Source organism: Orycteropus afer, unplaced genomic scaffold, assembly GCF_000298275.1.
Source record: "Orycteropus afer afer isolate SDZICR_OR568_19922 unplaced genomic scaffold, OryAfe1.0 scaffold00339, whole genome shotgun sequence".
Taxonomy (NCBI): domain Eukaryota; kingdom Metazoa; phylum Chordata; class Mammalia; order Tubulidentata; family Orycteropodidae; genus Orycteropus; species Orycteropus afer.
Window position 1 is genome coordinate 179045 of NW_006921926.1, and position 22081 is coordinate 201125.

General features: G+C 38.2%; 1 protein-coding gene across 1 annotated transcript in view; it reads right to left on the reverse strand.

Annotated features, from left to right (window-relative positions):
* PTPRR (protein tyrosine phosphatase receptor type R) overlaps positions 1 to 22081 on the reverse strand; it is a 355260-nt gene that overhangs the window by 51248 nt on the left and 281931 nt on the right. The window contains 3 exon segments of the mRNA XM_042782488.1: positions 4907 to 5044; positions 9324 to 9403; positions 19420 to 19504. Of these exon segments, the coding sequence (XP_042638422.1) occupies positions 4907 to 5044; positions 9324 to 9403; positions 19420 to 19504 (303 nt within the window).

Sequence of the window (22081 nt, forward strand, 5' to 3'; positions counted from 1 at the left end):
CATGTTGTCAGAAAGGACCAGTCCCTGAAGAAGGATATTATGTTTGGTAAAGGAAAGCATCAGTGAAAAAATCAAGATGGATTGACACAGTGGCTGTGAAAATGGGTTTATGCATGGCAACGATTAAGAGGATGGTGCAGGACTAGGCAATGTTTCACTGTGTTGTACACAGGGTCACTATGAATAGGAAGCAATTCGACAGTACCTAGCAACAACAACATGAGTGAGAATCCCCTGAATGGCACACTACAACCAGCTGCCTATATAATCAATCCATCCCTTCCTTTTTTAAAAAAAAAATTTTTTGCACAGTCCTGGATTTTCTGGATACAAGTTATCTTTTCAGTCTCATCTTTCACTCCCCACCATGTTATATGCTTAGACACACCAAACTGTTCAAGTTAGACATACTGTGTGGTTTCTTATATCTTTCTGCCTTTGCATGCTGTTGGTTTGCCTGAACTGTGTTTTCCTTTGTGCACCAATTCACCCTTTAGGATCCTATTAAAAGGCTCAAAGACATCACATGAGTTTTTTAGCTAAATAAGTATAATTAAAGTTAGTCTTCTCTATAATTTTCCTACATAGATAAATGGAAGTAATGAAAGAAGAGAGAACTAAATAGGATTCCTTTATGTGGTGTTTTGAGGTTGAACCCTGCAAAGTGCTGAATAGGTCAACGGGTAAAATCGTGCTTATAGTGCTTAAGTTACATAACCTTAGCTCAGAAAATATATATAAATATAGAGAAAGAATATGCTTATGTTAAATAATTGAGAGAAGGGCTACATTAGGTCGCATAATTAAACAATTCCTCATCTCATGAAAAATAAATTGGCTATCCTATTGCTCTTTAAGGCTACCAGTGGGTCTCTTGCTTTCTGTCTTGTTTGCATATTTGGCCTGTTACTATGTTTGGGCAACAATTATATGCATGGGCTTTGGAAATCAAACAAATCTGGATTGCAGTTTGGGAGCGCTGGTGGTGTAGTGCCTAAGGCATTTGACTGCTAACCAGAAGGCTGGCAGTTCAAACCCACCAGCCACTTCTGGGAAGGAAGATTGGGCAATCTACTTCCATAAAGATGTTGTTGCTGTTCTTGTTAGGTGCCATCGAGTCATTTCCGACTCATAGCGACCCCATGCACAGCAGAACAAAACACTGCCTGATCCCGTGCCAGCTCCATGATCCTTGCTATACCTGAGCCCATCATCGCAGCCACCGTGTCAATCCATCTCGTTGAAGGCCTTCCCCTTTTTCCTCAACCCTCCACCTTACCAAGCATGACATCCTTCTCCAGGAAATGGTCCTTTCCAACCACATGACCAAAGTAGGTGAGATGAAGTCTGGTCATTCTCGCTTCCAAGACAACAACAACAACATTCTCCCTTCCAACAACAACAACAAACTTCCATAAAGATACTGCCTCAGAAACCCAAGGAGAGGTTGCTATGAATCAGGACAGACTCCACGACAGTGAGTTTGGAGTTTTTCGAGTAACTAGGAGGACTCTAACAACAATAACTTTGAGGCTTTAGGTAAAAGAGTTAAACTTTCTGAGCTTCAGTTTTCTCATGAATGCTATGAAGAGAGTAAAATCTGTTTTGTGGAGTTGGATGAGTTTATGTATGAATTGTGCTTACCACATAGATTCAACAAATGGAAGTAGCTAGAAAATATCTTCCACAGTATGTGTAATATGGTCAACATATATAGCTACTTCCCTTCTTTTCTAGAAACGGATGAAAGTGGCCACAAGTAACCTTAAGAAATAGCCTGAGGAGTGTGGCTCCTTGGAAGTGCGCAGACACTATTCATCATTTTTGGACTGGTCTTCTAGTTACAGCTTTGCAGATTTTGGCTACTATGTCTGCTCTTCTAATGGGATTGAAAAAACAAAACAAAACAAAAAAGTCATTGCTGTCGAGTTGGATCCAACTCATAGCAACCCCTCCTTGGGTTTTGAGGCGGTATCACTATGGAAGTAAATTGCCCAATCTTCCTTCCAAGGAGTGGCTGGTGGTTTTGAACTGCCAGCCTTCTTCTTCTTTTTTAAAATTGTGCTTTAGGTGCAAATTTACAGAGCAGAGTTTGTCTTACATTCAACATTTCATGTACATTTGGTTTCACTCCCTAATTACTACCCCAACCCTAACCCACTCTCCTCCCTTCCCTTCCCAGTAACCGCCTCTCCATCCCACCCCTCATAGTTGTACACTCCTGTGTGTCCTGCATTTCCTCCGTGTGAATATAGCCCCTCTGGTGCCCTGTGGTCGATTGCTCCAAGGGATTCATCTCCATAGACTATATGGGTGGTCACCCTGGGTTGAATGGTTTGCATGTTCCTCTTATTTACTATTGGGCTGAGAGCTAGCCCCTGGGAGTGAGTTTTATTCCAGGCCTGAAGTGTATCCCAGGGCCATAGCCTTGGGGGTCCCACCAGACTCCGTCTGACTAGTAATTCTGGTCTTTATTGTGTTTTTGGATTTTGTTGCATGAACCGCCAGCCTTCTGGTTAGCAGTCAAATGCCTTAGGCACTATGCCACCAGAGCTCATTCATATAAAAAGAAACAGCAAGCTTGGTTTAAATGTTTGGTTTCTTTTTAGAGGAATTCCCTTTTTCTTGAGATTTATCTAAATGAAGAAACTCAAATTCACCAGTCATATCTCTTCTCTTTTATTTCAGTATAAGTAGTTTTTTAGCTTTATACATTTTTTTTGTGTGTATTCTTATTTCATAAAAAGTGAGTAACTAAGAATATTGTGATTACTAAAAAAGAGCTGACAAGTATTTATTTTTAATTTATTTTTTATCAGAAAGTTGAAAAGTCATGAGAATATAAAGCCTGGGAATTTCTAAAGATACCTCCAACTCTATATTCTTTGGAGGAAATGATTGTTGTCTATTCCAAACAATGACACTTAACACCATTGAAAGTCAGTGCATTTTTGGTAAACAACATTTTCCTAGTAGTGTGAAATCTACTGTGTATTTTGTTTGAGTCAGGCTTCTTAGTATCATTTTAGTTTTTGAAATAACAAAACTTTCTTTATGATATTATGTTTTCATCCCTACAGAGTCTGGACAGAAAGGATTTTTTAATTTAATTTAAGTAATCAGTAATAAAAAAGTCAAAATTTTTATTGCAACATTTTAAATTATGATTGCTGAAAATGAAGAAAACAAAACCACCCACCTAATTTCTGAATAATTACCTAAGGAGAAAAATATACACTTCAATCACCCTTGAATGTGGGAATTATTTAAACAAACAAACAAACAAAAATTATCTAGATTTTTACCTATTCATGTGGCTTTTCTACAGAGAATTTGAACTCTGGGAATAGTACCAACAGGTTAGGTCCAAGTATGGTGTTGTACTTGCAAAGGAAGGGTGTGTTCTATTCCTTTACAGACTCAGAATGGCGAGTTCTGAGTATCATCAATTACCTTACTCTATATAACTTTGCCACTCCTCAGAAGGAAGGTTGGGCAATCTACTTCCGTAGTGATACCGCCTCAGAAACCCAAGGAGGGGTTGCTATGAGTCGGTCTGACTCGATGGCAGTGTGTAGAATATATTTCAGAAAAATTCATCGATTGTATCAAAAAATGAAGAAAACAACACACTTTTTAAAACTTGAAAGTTTCTGTTTTGTGATTCTGGATTCTCTTGATTAGCAGCAAAATTATTCCCCACTCGAGGGTTATAACTTGCCAAAGGCGTATAGGGGAAAGCTCATGTTCTTGAATTCTTATTGTCATGGTAAAGCCCTGGTATATACTTTTGAAAAGAAGACAAACATCAACATAATATCTGACTAAAACCAGACTGTCAATTGTCTTAATACGATGCCCTAAAATCACTTAGGATAGCACCTTTCAGGAATTATACAACTGAATTTTTATGATGCGATGTCCAGGATGAGTATTCTCAAGTTAAAGCCCTAGAAAAGGTTGTAAGTAAGAAAGTGGGATCTAATTTTGTATCTTTCTTGGAGTTCTTATTTTGGGGATTTTGAAAAAGTTGCTTAGTGTTTGGAACTTTTATGTCTTTATTCAAATCTCACTTTCTTAATGAGGTCTACCCTGACCATGCTATCGAATAGTACAACCTACTCTTCCACCCCCCTCTCCATTGTTTGTTGTTGTTGTTGTTATGTGCAGTCGAGTCGGCCCCGACTCATAGTGACCCCTCTTTGGGTTTCCGAGGCAGTATCACTATGGAAGTAGATTGCTCAACCTTCCTTCCGAGGAGTGGCTGGTGGGTTTGAACCACCAGCCTTCTGGTTAGCAGTCAAGTGCCTTAGGCACTATGCTACCAGAGCTCCCTCTTGTTTAGAACCTCTAATTCCCTTATCTTGCTCTGCTTCTTATTTTTCTACAGCACTTATACTTGCTAATGTCCTACATCACTTACAAATTTAATATGCTTATTTTTTTTTTACTGTCTCCCTTTACTAGAATGCTGCATTCTACTGAGGGCACAGATCTTTTTGTATTTTGTTCACTAATGTAGCACAAATGAATAAAATAGTATCTGTCATATAATAGATGCTCAACAAATATTTGTTAAATAAATAAATATTTTTTTTATTTTTCTGTCTATAAATTGGGATGATATTCAATGCCCCTTACTTCCTTACTGGAATACATAGAAACAAATGAAATACTTGTGTGCATGCCAAGTATACTGATTTATCTGAAATAAAGTCACCATTCATAGCATAACATCAATACCAATTACCATATTTTTTAAAGCATAAAGTAGCCTAGTCTTTAAATGTCTCAAAATTTCCATCTTAAATCTGTTATTAAGTACGTGACATTTTTATTCATAAAATAATTTTTTCTATCACAATAGGACACATATAACATTCAGTACTTGAGCTAAAGAGCATACCTCATTTTTCTCTTTGAGTTTTGTAATCATAACAATCACAGGACTGTCTTCTTGCCAGATCATCTGCCAGAAATCATTCACGGTATTGATCATGGGGCCCTGCGTGGCGATGAAGGCTTTCTCCTCACCACTGTAGCCCTAGTCAGAGTGAAGAGACAAATATATTGGCTTTTAAGTGCATGCCTTAAACTGAAAGCTTAGGTCATATCTTCAGAACAGAATAGTCCCACAGCAACCTAGGCTATGCCAACGCCATTGACTTTAGCATCACAATTCACATGGTGACTTTCATGACAAGTCAAGCATATCATTATGGTATATTATGGTATTGAGGGTTTAATACTCAGCCCTCACCTGAACACCCCACAAGAGCACTCTAGCTACAGACCAAGAGTAAAGAAGTCATTGTAAATGACCCCACTGCAAACATTGGTTATGATGAAAACAAAACAAACAAATAAACAAAAACACACTAATAACCAACTTGCCAGGGGAGCTCTGTTGGGACAGTGATTAAAGCATTTGGCTGTTAAACAAAATGATAGCAGCTGGAGAAAGACACAGAGAGGTGCACAAAGGGTATAGACAACAGAGGCAAATGCTATTGCATACACAGTACTGCATTATCAGTAACAACAAACATGGGTGGACACATAGGTGAGAAGGTCAAGTGTGATTAGTCAAATGGGATTATGCCCATGACCATAGATAGATCTGGCTGATGATATTCCAACATGTTTATCTGTGCTACAAAGATACCCATATACATTACAGAATTAACAGGGCATAGGGTTGGAGTGGCTTTTCAGTGACAGCCAAGTACATTGAAGTGAGTGAGTCATGGTGCCTGCAGGCTCAGGACCATGGTCTCGGGGGACACCAAGCTCAATTGGCACAACACAGTACATAAACATCTTGTTTTACATCCTACTTCAGTGAGTAGCAACCAGGGTCTTAAAAGCTTTCAAGTGGTCATGTAAGATGCAACTATTGGTCTCTCCTCACTGGAGCAAACAAAAGGGAAGAAAATAAAGTCATATGGAAACAATTAGTCCAAGGGTCTTATGGACCACGGGAACCTCAGCCTTCACTATTCAGAGACCAGAAGAACTAAATGGTGCCTGGCTACTGGTGCCAACCACTTGGAAAGGGATAAAAATGGGAAATCCTGGATAGAGTGGGAGGAAAAATGTGGAACAAAATTCAAAAACACAAAAATGACCAGAATTTCTGGTCAGATAGAGACTGGTGGAACCCTTGAGAATATGGCCCCAGATTATCCTTTGGACCTGAAACTGGGCTCACTTCCTTGGATTAGCTCTCAGCCAAACAGTAATTTCTATGAGCAGAACACCAAACCCAGGGAGATGCACCACTTAGATCAGTCAACTGTGAGAGATCAGAAGGGCAGCATTGGTATAGGGGGAAGGCTGGACAGACAGGCATGCATAGATAAGAAGGACACAGGAAAGGGGTAGTCATGGAGGAGATGAGATGAGAGCTGTTTATTGTTGGGATTGTAATTGGTGCTGTGAAACCAAATTCGTATGAACTATTGAGAGGAAAACGAATCTGCTTTGTAAATTTGTACCTATATCATAATAAAGTTAAAAAAAAATTACAGCATGGAAACCCTATGAGGCAGTTCTACTCTGTAGTATATCCTATGAGTCATAACTGACTTGATGGCCACAAGTTTGGCTTATGTTAGGTATGTTCCAACTATTCTATGATAAACATTCATTTCTTACGATCAGAAAGTTATTTTAAAACAATGAAATTCAAATAATCAGAATATTAAAGTTGAAGTCATAGAGATCAAGAGTCAAATCTTCTCATATTCCAAAAAATGAAAACCAGGGAAACAAGCTGAGTGACTTCATCACAAGTTTACTTTATAACTTGTTGGGATCTGGAACTTTTGGCTCTTGAGTCAGTGTTTGTCCATCACAATGCTTCTTGAGTGCCATTTTATTATGATTTTAAAATAATAAGTAAAATCCTACGTTTGCACAGAGCCTTTCACAAAGAGTTTTCATATACCTATTTCATCTGATTAAAACAGCACATCTACGTTAAGGCTGACTTCAGTCTTCCCATTTTACTGAGACTCAAGAGAGGTTAAATGACTCAAGAGAGGTTTGAGGAAAAGCTGGGGCCAGACCCAGGTTTTCTACCTCTTCTGCTAGGACTTTTTCCATTTTGCCAAGATGCCCTGTCCTGACTTTTACTTTTTGTTTTGAGATAATTGTGCATTTACACGCAATTGTAAGAAATAATACAGAGATCCCACACATCATTTACCTATTGTCTTTGCAAAACTATAGACCAATATCACGAGCAGGGTAACTTTTGTGTCCTTGACAGATGTAAGGAGCACGGGCCTCATTTTTCCTTATAATGGAATGCAGGCCATGTATTCTTGACAGAATTTCCAGAGAAATGATGCTGTGCTCTTCTCAGTGCATAATCACATCAGGAGCCATGTGAAGTTAAACTTGATCACTTGGTGAAGTTGATGTGTGCCAGATTTCTCCATCATAAAGTCATCATTTTCTCTCTATTGTTGGTAAGTATTTTGTGGGGAGGTATTCTGAGATTACACCAAAATCTTGTTCTGCGGTGCAGTGAATTACCTAGTATTGCTTATCTAGCCATAGTCTTTTTAACTCCCATCAGATTACTGGGTGGGTCCACGCAAATAAGGTGTATAGAACTCTGATGTTGGGATTGGTTAGTTTGTCTTTCTTCCAGGCTCTCCTAGAGGCAGAGAGGGGATCTTACTCCCATCAAGAGAGAAGAGCTGGAGGTGGAGTAGAGTTTGTCCTTGGACCCGAGATCCCTGCACTAACTTCCTTGGCAGAGATGCCTGGCAGAGTTAGACACCTTGGCAGACAGAGATGCACTGGCAAAGAGAGCGTTGCTGTGGAACCAAGATGCAAGAGACAGAGTGGCAGGCTTACTTGGCCCACAGAGTGAGAAAGCTGAGTGCCCTTGGGTGGAAGCTTGCCGCTGGAGTGGGGTGCACACACTTATGTTGTTGTTGTTATGTGCCGTCAAGTTGGACCCAACTCATAGTGACCCCTCCTTGGGTTTCTGAGGCAGTATCACTATGGAAGTAGATTGCCCAACCTTCCTTCTGAGGAGTGGCTGGTGGGTTTGAACCACTAGCCTCTCAGTTAGCATTCAAGTGCCTTAGGCACTATAGGCAGAGCTAAAAGAGCTTTGTAATACTTGCCCAAGTAGGGCAGAGGCCAGGTGGAGAGGGTAAGGGCCAGAGAGTTATGTCTGAGGGCACAGCAAAGGGAAGACCATCCTGATCAAAGAATTCTTTCCTGACCTTGTTCCTGAGCCTGGATTGTAGCCTGTTACTTCCCTAATAAACCTCATTAATTGTGAGTATTGTCTATGAGTTCTGTGTGGCCATTGCAATGAATTATTGAATCCAGCAGAGAAGTAGTGAGTGCCGTGGGCGGGATGGTTGATGTCAGAATTAGTAAAAGGCTGGAGGGTGACAGCATGTTTGGCCTCATAGGAATAAGCCTTGGGCTGCTGATGGTGATCCTGTCCTCTTGTGAAGTTAGAGGAGGTCAGAAGATGCCACCTCCATGCCCTTTTTGCATGGTCTAATATCAAACCTCCACTCAGCAGCTTTAGCATATACACTGTCAACTCCTACCTATGTCAACCACCACTCTCATAACTGTCAAAAGGCAATTTTCTATTTCCATCATTAATTTTTCATTCATTTGTTGGTATTTTACTATAATGAAGAACTTTTCTCTTGCCTTATTCATTCATTGACTTATTCTTTTGTTTACTAATGCATTTATATCACCATGGAATCATGGAATACTATCTTTTTCAATAGCTATAATTCATTACTATCATTATTTATTTTGAATTTCAAATTGTCCTGTGGGAGCACCAGAAAGAAAAAAAAAAAAAAAAAAATGACAGCAATTGGAACCCACCAGCCATTCCATGGGAGAAAGATGAGGCAACCTGCTTTCAAAAAGATTTATAGCCTTGGAAACCCTGTGGGGCAGTTCTACTCTGCCCTATAGGGTCACTATGAATAGAAACTGACTGGATGGCAGTGGGTTTGATTATTATTTTTATATTTTTGAACCAACTTGCCTAAATGCTATCAGTGGTTTCCAACTGTCCCTAAAAGTATTTCCCAAACTATTATCTGTGAATCAATACTTCCATGACATGTAAATTAGTCCACCGTGAAAAAGGGAGGTTCAGTAAAAATTACATATGCAAAACACTGAGTTAAACAAAGTTGGACCACATTCTTTTTAACCAAGTTAAATCACAAACTTAATCTCCTTTGAGGAAAAACTAAAACCAAAAGTTCCAAGTAGTAAATCAAATGCTCATTGAAATAAATTTCTACTTATTTACTTACCCTAATATAATTCGCATTAATGTAGGTGCTCAAAGTATCAGTTACATTTTTTGGTCTTAAACACACTCGGCTGAGGGGATCTAATGAAGAAAACAAGAAAGAATACATTAAACAAATTTATACACCTGTTCAGCTCATAGACTGATCTATGGTATGTGGCCATGTTTGTCATTGATGCATCTGTGTGTCTTTTTATCCATCTGTGTTGATTGAGAGACATTTGGGTCAATACTGCTGTTTCTGACACAAATCTTGCCCAAGCTAAGATGATGAGTTTACATGTCATGACATTTCTTGTGGGTTCTGATTCTTGATTCCATTTCTCATTCATGCTCCTTCTTTTGTTCTTTGCATCAGGTCTTCCCATTGCTGCTTCTCAGCGCTCCCTACTGAACCATATCTTTTCATTTCACTACCTTATCTCATGTAGACCCTCATCTCCAAACCTAGCCTTGTGCCACCATCCCAAAAGCTTATGTCCAGGCCATATCTCCTGATTTCCCAAGATGAGTGAGATCGATTCATCATGTACCAGACACAGTGTTATCAGTACGGGTGTGTTGGTAGAGGCAGGGGAACAGGGGAAAAGAAGGTAAACATGATTCACTTCAGTGAGTTCTCAGACCGTTCATAAAATAACAGATAGCCCTAAGTTCCTATTGCTCTGATTTCTTTTGTTCTGCCCTACAGCAAGCACATAGTCTGGTCTGAAGAAGCTGTTGTTACTTGGAAGAAGCAGTTTTTGGTTACCATATGTTGTTGTTGTTGTTATGTGCCATTGAGTTGGCCCCGACTCATAGCGACCCCTCCTTGGGTTTCCAAGGCAGTATCATTACGGAAGTAGATTGCCCCATCTTCCTTCCGAGGAGTGGCTGGTGGATTTGAATCGCCAGCCTTCTGGTTAGCAGTTAAGTGCCTTAGCCACTATGCTACCTGATATAGCAGTTTATTCATTGACAGCATGGATATCTGATATTAGGTGGACTAGGTAGTATAGTGCCTAAGGCACTTGACTGCTAACCAGAAGGCTGGCGGTTCAAACCCACCAGCCACTCCTGGGAAGGAAGATGGGGCAATCTACTTCCATAGTAATACTGTCTCGGCAACCCAAGGAGGGGTCGCTATGAGTCGGGGCCAACTCAACGGCACACGGCAACAATATTGTAAAGCTAGCAATAGGGTCTTAGAATTCTGAGCCATTTTTCATCAAGAAGTTGAAAGGTTCTGTGGACCACAGTGTTATGGAAATACAGTGTTACATTTTACCAACATTTACATAAATGAGTTAAGATCAGATCATCCCTTTATAATTTCTTTAACTTGGTTTACTTTGAGCCTCTTGGGCAGGGATGGGGATTTTTTTACCATCTCTCTGAGACATAATGTCTAGCACAGTAGTTTATTATATGTAGTCAAACTCACTGATGTGGAGTTGGATCCGACTCATAGAGAGCCATCCTTGGGTTTTGGAGGCAGTATCACTATGGAAGTAGATGGGTCAATCTTCTTTCCGAGGAGTGGCTGGTGGTTTTGAACCACCAGCCTTCAGGTTAGCAGTCAAATGCCTTAGGCACTACACCACCAGGGCTCCTATAATAAATGTCTATTACATTGACTTAAATTGTCACATGTTTAAAAACATCAGGACTCTAAATTCTTCCCTAGTGATAATTCTATTGCTCCTTTTCTACTCCAATAAATGTCGTAAAGACTCACTGTTTCTACCTCCTCATCTACAATTCAATCCTCCTCCTGTATACTACAATGGATTCTAACCCTAGCATTATTATTATTCAGACTGTTCTTGCTAAGACTGACCTTTTTGTTGCTAAACTCCATGGGTCCACTATGAGTTTGTTGTTGTTGCTGCTTGTTTTCTATGACTTCTCCAAGACATTCAAAAACTGTTGACCATAATATAATATCTCTCTTGGAATTCTCTCTTCCGTTAATATCTGGGGGACAGCATTCTTGTTTTCCAACATTTTTGATGGATTCTTTTCATTCTTCTGCTTATTTCATCTGTTCCCTTTAATGTTGCTAATTCTAGTAACTTTCGACTCTTTTCTATTCTCCCTTAGAACTGCCTTGTTAGGTGATTTTCTTCACTACCATAACTTTAAGTATTGCTCATATTCTGAAGACTCCCAAATAAATATTTTAGACCTCAGTTATAGACCATGCTCTTTTCTTTGTTAGCTCCTTTTAGATGTCTGTCAAGTTCCTCATGTCCCAAATACATTCCTGATAGCCATTTGTTATTTTTTACGTTAAGTGTGTTACCATCATGTCTGAGCCCAAGTTTGAAGACTAGCTACCCTACTGGACTTGACCTACCACACCCAATCACCCTTCATATTCTGGCTGTTCTACCTCCTACAACACTATGGGACATGTCTTGCATCCTCTTCCCATAGCTGTCTTCTTACACTGAGCATCTCATATGGCCTTTGTTACTTCAGTCTTGTTCTTTTTAAACCCATCCTTCTCATAGTTGCCAAAGTGGGCTCTGTAAAACAAACTGTTCTTATTATTCCCTTGCCTAAATGCTGCCAGTGGTTCCCAATTGTCTGTAGAAGTATTTTCCCAAACTGCATGTGTGAATTATTATTTTTATGACATGTAAATTAGGCCATCTTAAAAAAGAAGGGTTCAGTAAAAAATTAAATATGGGAAACACTGGGCTAAACAAAGTTGAACCACATTTTTTTTATTATTAAAGGACTTCTCGTAATCTTTATTATGCTAATGTACTGTTAATTTCCAACAGTCTTTAACATAATATAGAATATTTTTAAACTTATTTGTCCACTGAATTCATTTTGTTATGAGCACTTATTAGCAACTCAAACAGCCTGAGTCAGCATGGCCCAATAGAACTTTCTGTGATGATAGAAATGCTCTACATCTATATTGTCCAAAACAGGAGCCACATGTAGCTATCGAGTACTTAAACTGTGGCTAGTTAGAGAATAGAGGAATCTCTGATTAAGCGCTGGACTAGTAACCAAAAGTTTGGCAGTTCAAACCCACCAAGGTTACTTGGAAGACAGGCCTGGTGCTTTGCTTCCCAAAGGTCATAGTCTTGAAAACCCTATGGAGCAGCTCTACTCTGCACACATGTGGTTACCATGAGTCAGAATCAACTTCATGATAACTAACAACAAGCAACAGTTAGAAGTGAGGAACTGAAGTTTTAATTTTGTTTACTCTTTATTTATTGAAGTTGAAATGTACGTGTTCCATATGGCTAGTGGCTGCTGTACTGGACATTATAGCCCTAAAGAATGATACCCAAGTTTCTTACCTAACAGGTACAGCAAGTCTTTTATGACCTTTTCTCACAACCTCATCAATGGCCACTTTTCTATGTGTTCCATTTGATCTAGTGACAATTGCCCCAACATTCCATGTTCTTGCAGATTCTATGCTTTTGCCCTCTCTGCATGGTAAAGTCTTTCTTATTCTTCAAGAAATTCCTTCTTTGTGAAGTCCTCCCTGATCTTCACAGGCAGAATTAGTTATTCCCTCATATGCTTGGGCTCTTTGACATTTATTTTCATGTGTATCATCTTGTATTTTAAGTGCTTAAATTTCTGGATTGTGGTGAGTTCCCAGTGCAAGAACTGTATTTTTGTAACTTTTGTGATTTCTAGTTAATGTCAGAGTTAATTTCTATTACAAAGAGTTAAGATACTGCTTTTGACTTTATAGATTTTTTTTTTTCTTTTCTTAGCAAAGGAGGCAGGAAAACTTTAATTTCTTTTTAGTATGCACGGTGTATTAGAAATTTCCACAAACACCCTAAATCACTCAAGCTTGAAAAAAAGGCCCTGTTCCTTCAGTTTTTATAATACCTGTGATGTACATGATTTACTGGAAATTCAAACTCATAGATTACTTAGTTTAAAAACTGTCTAGCTAAATTAAGTTTATGTTGGAAATCAGTACTTAGGGGCCAAATACTTTTTTTTTTTTTTTTAAAGCAAGAATATAATATATGACAGTGTAGGAGAAAATGCAAGGCTCCCAACCAGAGCTTTTTTAATACGTTAGCTTGGACTAATAAATGTAACTGCCAAAGATTAAAAAAAATCTTTATCACCCATGTCATCATCATCATTCTCATCACTGTTGTTATCATTTTATTCATGTTATACATTTTAAACCTACATATTAGTCAAGTTCACGATGATCCTTTTTTTTTTCAGAACAGCGATTTGTGGATTACGCACTAAGCATTTAGCATGCTGTTTCTGATACATCGGGAGCTCTGGTAGCTTAGTGCCTAAGGCACTTGACTGCTACCAGAAGGCTCGCGATTCAAATCCACCAGCCACTCCTCGGAAGGAAGATGGGGCAATCTAGTTCCGTAGTGATACTGCCTCAGAAACCCAAGGAGGGGTCGCTATGAGTCGGGTCCGACTCGACGGCACATAACAACAACAACATGATATGTCTGCACAGCATCAGTAACAGTTACCAATATTAGTTTAGCACTTAATCACTTTTCCTCCCTTCCCATTTTCTTTTCTTCTTTTCCCTCTCCCTTTCCTTCCTTCCCTCCTTCCTTCCATCCTTACTTCTTTTTTTTTTTTCCTTTCTCCCTTCTTCCTTTTTATCCTGCTTCCTTTTTTTTCTTTCCTCTCAACATTTTAATGAACACATAGAGATTTGGTGTATAGAACGTAGGACACCTCACTACTTGGTCTCTCTAAAATACCTTCTGGTGATGAAATGGTATCTGGATCTTGAAATTTTGACTGTTATCATATCAGATTTGTTCAAGGGATTTTCTGTCCTTAACCTTTTCTGTCCAGGAGGAAATGGGTTTCAGGTTTCATCAAGAGAAGAAGCAATTAGATAGGGAGGAAATGTGTCATTGCTAGTGAAGGGCAGAGTCAAGGATGAGAAGAATAGGATGGTTTTCTGTAAGATAAGTAGGAGATCTGGTGGCTTAGTGCCTAAGGCATTTGACTGCTAATCAGAAAGCTGGCAGTTCAAACCGCCAGCCACTCCTCAGAAGGAAAGTCGGGCAATCCATCTCTGTAGTGATACTGCCTTGGAAACCTAAGGAGGGGTCACTATGAGTTGGATTCAACTCAATGGCAGTGACTTTTGTTTTGGTAATATAAGTGGAAAATGAAAAGAAAATCAGGGACTGGCCACATCTTCAAGGTAATTGAGTCTCATTTTCAAATTCATTGCAGGAGAGAGAGAAGACTCTAGTCCTACACTGTCTTATATGGTAGACACTAGTCAAAGTGGCTAATGAAATTTAAGTTAATTTAAAAATATAAAATAAAAATTTAAAAATCAGTTCCTCAGTTGTACTGGCTACATTTCAAATGCTTAATTGTCACAGGTGGCTAGTAGCTAACCATACTGGAAATAATGAACTTTCCCCCATTGTAGAGAGTTCTAGTGGATACTGCTTGTCTTGACAGTGGAGGATGGGGTTTACATGGCATTCACTTTTGAAGAACCATGTGAAAATTGTAAGAGCACACAGGGCCCTTAAGTACTCTGTTTTTGAAACTGTAAATTTTCCTCTACATAAAACAAACAAAAAACAGTGCCATCGAGTCTATTCCAACTCATAGTGATCCATAGGACAGAGAAGAACTGTCCCATAGGGGTTTCGAAGGCTGTACATCTTTATGGACGCAGATGACTTGTCTTTCTCCCATGAAGCAGCTGGTGGGTTCAAACCACAGGCCTTTAGTTAGGACCCCAAAGCTCCTTTCCTCTACATAGTGTCCCTATTTTATGCAGCTGATTTTGGGGTTAATGACGACTTCATCTTGAACTAAGCTTGGAGGGAAAGGAGAAACTAGCATAAGCTGGGATTACTATTAACTGGAACTTTGCTAGGCATTTCACACGCACTCTCATTTAATTCTTTTAATAGTCCTAAGGCACTTAACTGCTAACCAGAAGGCTGACAGTTCAAACCCACCAGCCACTCTTCGGAAGGAAGGTTGGGCAATCTACTTCGGTAGTAATGTTGTTGTTGTTGTTGTTTGCCGTCGAGTCAGCCCCGACTCATAGCGACCCCTCCTTGGGTTTCCGAGGCAGTATCACTACAGAAGTAGGATTGCCCAACCTTCCTTCCGAGGAGTGGCTGGTGGGTTTGAACCGCCAGCCTTCTGGTTAGCAGTCAAGTGCCTTAGGCACTATGGTAGTAATAGTGCCTCGGAAACCCAAGGAGGGGTCGCTATGAGTTAGGTCTGACTCAATGGCACATAACAACAACAACAACATGAGATAGCAAGGAACTCTGGTGGCATAGTGCCTAAGGCATTTGACTACTAACCAGAAGGCTGGTGGTTCAAACCCACCAGCTACTGCTTGGAAGGAAGATTGGGCTTCTACTTCCATAATGATACTGCCTCAGAAACCCAAGGAGGGGTTGCTATGAGTTTAATCAACTAGATGGCAGTGAGAAGAAGAAGAAGAAATGAGGTAGTATTATTATCACTAGTTTTATGGCTGAAGAAAGGATGACACAGGAAGATTAAGTAACCTGCCAAAAACTGTAAATGTTTTTGCCTAGGATAGGAAATCGGGTCTGACTCCTCTATCTTGCTTTATCCATAGATTGTTGCCTTAATGAATGGTTCAATTATTTGAATATCTACTCTGTACTAGGCACTTAATAAAATAGGAAGCATAAATTAGGTAGGAAACAACACTAGACATTAAATTTTATATATAAAATAATGGCCAGAATAAATAGGGTTCCTTTAATTATGCATATATTATTTTATATTTTATAAATACATTGTGTGCATGGAAGAAATATACATAAAATTTATTATTATTATAATAATGCAAATAATTTCATATTGAAATTATTTTTTTCCCATTGCTTTTATGATTTGGAATTTAGACATTTTTTATCAATCATTTGATTTTATTGTAAAATAATATGATATAAAATTGATCTTAGAACTCTATCATTTATAGTGTTCTGAGCCTGTCTGACATTGTCTTCAGTGAAACAGCTATAATTTAATCAGTTCCTGGCCAGCCATCTAACTACTACAAAACATCCTCAAGGCCTTTCTACTAGGTACTAGCTGGCAAACCTTTTAATTTAACATGAGTTGATTGTAGGTTAAAATTACAAAAACAATCATAATATTTAAAATTGATCATATGCTAATTATTTATTTTTAAGAAATGTTTCAAACTTATGTAATATTACAGTCTAAAATAAACTATAAAGAACAGTTTGGCAAATTCACTGCAGCCTTTGCTGATTACTTTTCAGCCAATGATGTGGCTTCTCTAGGTTACAGTCCCTAAATTATAATTATTTGCACAATAGGGAGTGGGTGGAATATTCAGGCTATAGGCATTTTCAACAGAAAATCCATCATTTGCAACATCAATTGTCAGCACAGGTGCCCAGTTCAAACGATCCACCCAGTTCTGGGAATGGAAAAGCTGACACAGGACTGTGAAGCAGTCGTCTGATATCATCTGGGCAGGAAATAGAGATGGCTGAACTTTTAAAACAGTCCTAATCATTCTGTAAATACAAGAATTGGTATGGATATATACGCCCCGAACATTTATGTTCAGAATATTTTAGATTTTTTTTTTTTAAATTAACACAGAAGAAGAGAGAGAGAAAACACCAGTCTTAATATTCAGCATTTTCATCCCAGTCAGCCAGTTGGGTGATAAAACATCACTCGGCAGTAACTCTGCCTTAAAACCGACTGCCACTGAGTCGATTTCAACTCATGGCAAACCCACGCATGTCAGAGCAGGACTGTGCTCCGCAGGGTTTCCTGATTTTTGGAAGTCGATCACCAGGGCTTTCTTCTGAGGCACTCTGGGTAGAGTTGAACCTCCAACTTTTCAGTAGCAGCCAAGTGTGTTAACAGTTTGTATCAGCCAGGGGCTCTGACTATACCTTCAATAAATAGATTTAACTGTGTAGATCAGTTTAAAATATGTTATAGAGAGTGATTTTAAAATGATGCATTTCTAACTCTCCCAGAAGGGAAAGCACTTTGCTTCCCTGTGGATGACATTAACAGCTAACCCTTTAATTACTCTATTTAATACATTGTTCTTACCATAAATATGGAGAAATTAGTGTCTATGAATGATTAAATGGGCATTTCATACAAATGGAATCATACAAATGAGGTCTTTGTGACTGGCTTCTTTCACTTTCAAGGTTCACACATGCTCCAGCATGTATCAGTCAGTTGTGAAAACTCCATTATTTCAGTGTCAATACTTTATTAAAATCCTTGGGGCTTCATCTTCCTGAGCTATGGTACGTAGAGATTTGCGGATTTTGCCAAAACTCTTACTGTATGTATTGTTTAGTGGGTGAAAATGTTTTTTTCTCTCTTAATCCTTTTGCCTGCTCTAGGAAGAATTAGTTATTCAGTCCTCTCTCTAATCTTAAACCACTTGGGCCATGTCTCTTTTATGGCTCTTATTACACTGACTATGAATACTTGTTTACTTGTCTCCTCTATAGTCTATGAATTTGATTTACAGACTGTTCTTATTTCTCACTGGGCCCTGGCATCCATCTTACTGCTTGACATCAATAAGCTTCACAGAGCTCAACTTAGCTTTTAGTCTCTAGTTGTGTCTCTCAAAGTGTTTCCTGGTATCATCTACATCAGAATCACCTGGGCTTATAGTTTCCTGGTTCCAAGAGCAGACTTACTTACACAGAATACCTGGGGGAAGGGCACAGAACTCTGAATTTTTAAAAAAGGACTCTAGATGATTGTTATGTACAAGCTCTTTTTGGTAACAGCTTTATAGAAATAAAGTTCACATATTATACAACGCACCCACTTAAAGTACACCATTCAATGGCTTTTAACATACACAGTTGCACAAGCTTTACTACAATCAATTTTATAACATTTTCATCACCCTAAAAAGAAACACTTATCATTCAGTTGTCACCCCCCACCCCTTCCCTCAGATCCAGGCAACCACTAGTCCATTTTCTGTCCCTATAGCTTTGTCTATCTGGATATTTCATATAAATGGAATCATACAAATGAGGTCTCTTGTGACTGGCTTCTTTCACTTAGCATAATGCTTTCAAGGTTCACACCTGCTCTAGCATGTATCAGTACTTTAACTCCTTTTTATGCCCAAGTAATAGTCCATTTTATGCCAATTTTATTTATCCACTCAGCAGCTGATGGACATTTGGGTTTCTACCTTTTGGCTTCTATAAATAATGTTGCTATAAACATCTGTGTACAAGTTTTTGTGTGGACATTTGTTTTCATTGCTCTTTGTGTCATATCTAAGAAATTTGCCAAAAACAAGATCACAAAAACAAAATAGAGAAAAACTGTGTTCTTTCAAAAGGTTTCATAGTTTTAACTCATATCTAGGTCTTTGATCCTTACGTATATATATAAAAGGATCAAAGACCTAAATATTTTATATATATATATATATATATATATATATGTCGTTGCTGTTGTTATGTGCCCTCGAGTCAGACCTGACTCACAGTGACTCTTCCTTGGATTTCTGAGGCAGTATCACTATGGAAGTAGATTGCCCCATCTTCCTTCCGAGAAGTGGCTGGTGGGTTTGAACCTCCAGACTTCTGGTTAGCAGTCAAGTGCCTTAGGCACTACACTACCAGAGCTCCTATTATATAGATAGATAGACAGATAGATAGATAGATATAGATATAGATATATAAAATATGGTGTGAGTTAGTGGTTCAACTTCTTATTTTGTATTTGGATATCCAATTATCCTAACGCCATTTGTTGAAGACTATTCTTTCCCACCGAATTGTTTCATCATCCTTGTGGAAAATCAGTTGGGCTGAAATGTGAGGGACAATACAGTTTTAGAACCATGTGTCTACTGGAATTGTGACTCTAGCATCATAACAAGAGTAATACAAAGTGAAGTTATTAACTTCAGACCAATTTAATAATTACTATTTTTGACATGTGCTTGCATCTTCAAGTTTGGTGTATATGTCAGTGATGTGAGCATGGGAAGTGATGAGACAGGGGTAAATGAAGGAAGGCTTATGTTTTACAATTCAAACTAATCAATTTAAGAAACTTACTTGGCAAAATAGTCTTATAGCGATTTTTAGTTCCATGCCGTGGAATGTCAATTTCTTTGGGATCCACAAAGTTCATCGGTATTTCCTACAAAAATAAATGATATCATTACTGTATCTAATGCTGCCACAAAGAAAATCTTCACAGGGGGCCATCTGCTCCACAGCTTTATTAGACTTCAAAGTAATTTAAAAAAACCAACAGACTCCCACCTCTGGCTGGCCAACACCCTTCCTTTCATAAATATATCAGCTGCACCCTGACAAGCTACTTCTAAGAAACAGCTCTCCGTGTTAAAGAAATAATTTTATATGTGGTTATTAAAGAGACACACAAAACTTCGGTTAGATTTTAAGAATCTTGTTCTGATAAAATTGCTGAAATTTTATAAACAAGTAGACAAAAATTGATTTAACAACGTGTTCAAATTTTTTCAAATTGTTATGTAAGTTCAGTAACAAAAATTTCACTATAATGGATTCCCTATAACATTAGTTGTGACTCTTACAGGATTTATAAAATCTCCCTCCCAACATGGTCAATATAAAGGGCTTTTTTATTGATTCAAGAGATAGGAAGTGATGTATTTTTGTATTAAGGAATGGTTTATAATTAGACTATTCCATTCGTAGTGATAAATGCAGTGTTTCAGTGAAGTGCATCCAAACACTATCTTCTCCCACTTAACAAGAATATAAGATTCTTATTTGGTCAGAATATTTATCATGCATCTTAAATGATTTGAGACAGAACATAAGAACAGAAGGAGTTCTATGGAAATGCATTGTTGTTGTTGTTGTTGTTATGTGCCCAACTCATAGCGACCCCTCCTTGGGTTTCTGAGGCAGTATCACTACGGAAGTAGGATTGCCCAACCTTCATTCTGAGGAGTGGCTGGTGGGTTTGAACCACCAGCCTTCTGGTTAGCAGTCAAGTGCTTTAGCCACTATGCTACCAGAGCTCCTTGGAAATGCATTAAAAGAGTGTTTGTAACTGACTCTGACAAGGAAAGCAGTCAGCCAATGTCTTCAAAAAGGTCCAAACATATTTAAGGATTCACTTACATAAAATAATATGCTCTCTAATTTAAAATTCAGCAAAGGATTCCTTCCAAACCAAAAACCTAACCCACTGTTGTGGAGTTGGATCTAACTCATAGTGACCCCTCCTTCAGTTTCCAAGGTGGTAACACTCTGGAAGTAGATTGCTCAGTCTTCCTTCCGAGGAGTGGCTGGTGGGTTTGAACCTCCAGCCTTCTGGTTAGCAGTCAAATGCCTTAGGCACTATGCTACCAGAGGATTGCTTAGCTATGATTCATGTGAAATAAAATAACTTTTATATGATTTAATGACCAATAAATATTAAATTCTTAGACCATGTAAAATAATATTTTTATTATTCAAACTTTCTCCAATGAAAAATATATAATATAACAGCCTAATATTCTCTGAAATGAAATAAATTATCTCTAAATTAATTCACATTATTAATTCAACAATTCTGTTGATTTGAAAATTTGAGAAAAGTCAGATTGTATTATGGATTTGAGATGTAGTCTACAGAGAGGAGCAGATTAATTTTTAACATAACTTCCTAAACTTTTATTATTTTATATATTTGGCATATTTATCTTCTCTCTGGTCCAACAAAATGTTTCAACATCTCAGTTTCACTATACCAAAATAAGCAAAATTGCTCAATGCACAATGGACATCACATGTTCAAGTTTGATCATTTCAAACAGTTCGTGTGTTTTGGTAAAACCATGAAATCGGTAATGTGTTTATTCCTCTCTTGCTCCTTCTTTCTCATCTCTTGTTTCTGACGTACACTGACTAATAATTTGTCACTTTCAATATCCTCTCTCTCGGGTACTCCATGTTATCCTCATCTTCCCTTTCAGGGAAGTAGGCTTTGTTAAGAACTTCTTTCACAAAACAAAGAGCTATCTGTAGTTCTAGAAAAGAATATTAGCTGTGCCTTCATCTAGATGTGAGGTTATTGAATGGATCTTTCATTCCCATAGGTCTCATTTTCTTAATATATAAAAAGATGGTACTGTAAAGTCTAATTTAAAAAAACAAAAAGAACTCCATGTTTATGTTTAATGTGGGACACTTAACAGTAGTCCATGGAGCTAGGAGTAGATCTAACCCATTGGTGGGTCTTTTACCATTAGCATAGTTGCAAATGTCTGAATTGATGCCAGAGGGTCAATTCATTATACTCAACTGATAAGGCTTAAAATGTACAACTGATTTAAGATGCAAGATGACCTATGAAATGGAGATTCCCTTTGGACGGCAAAGGCCTCATTTGATTCCTTGCACCCTGGGTTTATATGTTTTTTGTTTGTTTTGTTTTTTTAATTTAAGCCATTATCAGCAGCACTGCTGGGTCTAAAATTGAATTCATTATCATTTTTATCCCACAATTGGTCTTCCTCCTGTGTTCCTTATTTCATTCAAGAACACAACATCCACCCTGTTGCTCAAGCCAGAACTTGAGGTATTATCTCTGACTTCTCCCTTGTCCTTGGCTGGGTCATCCAGTTAATGACCACTTGTAGATTCCTATAGATTCACTCCATTTTCATTGCTACTATCTTAGTTCAACCACCATCATAATTTCACAGGATTTTCTCCACCAAAAAAAAAAAAATCC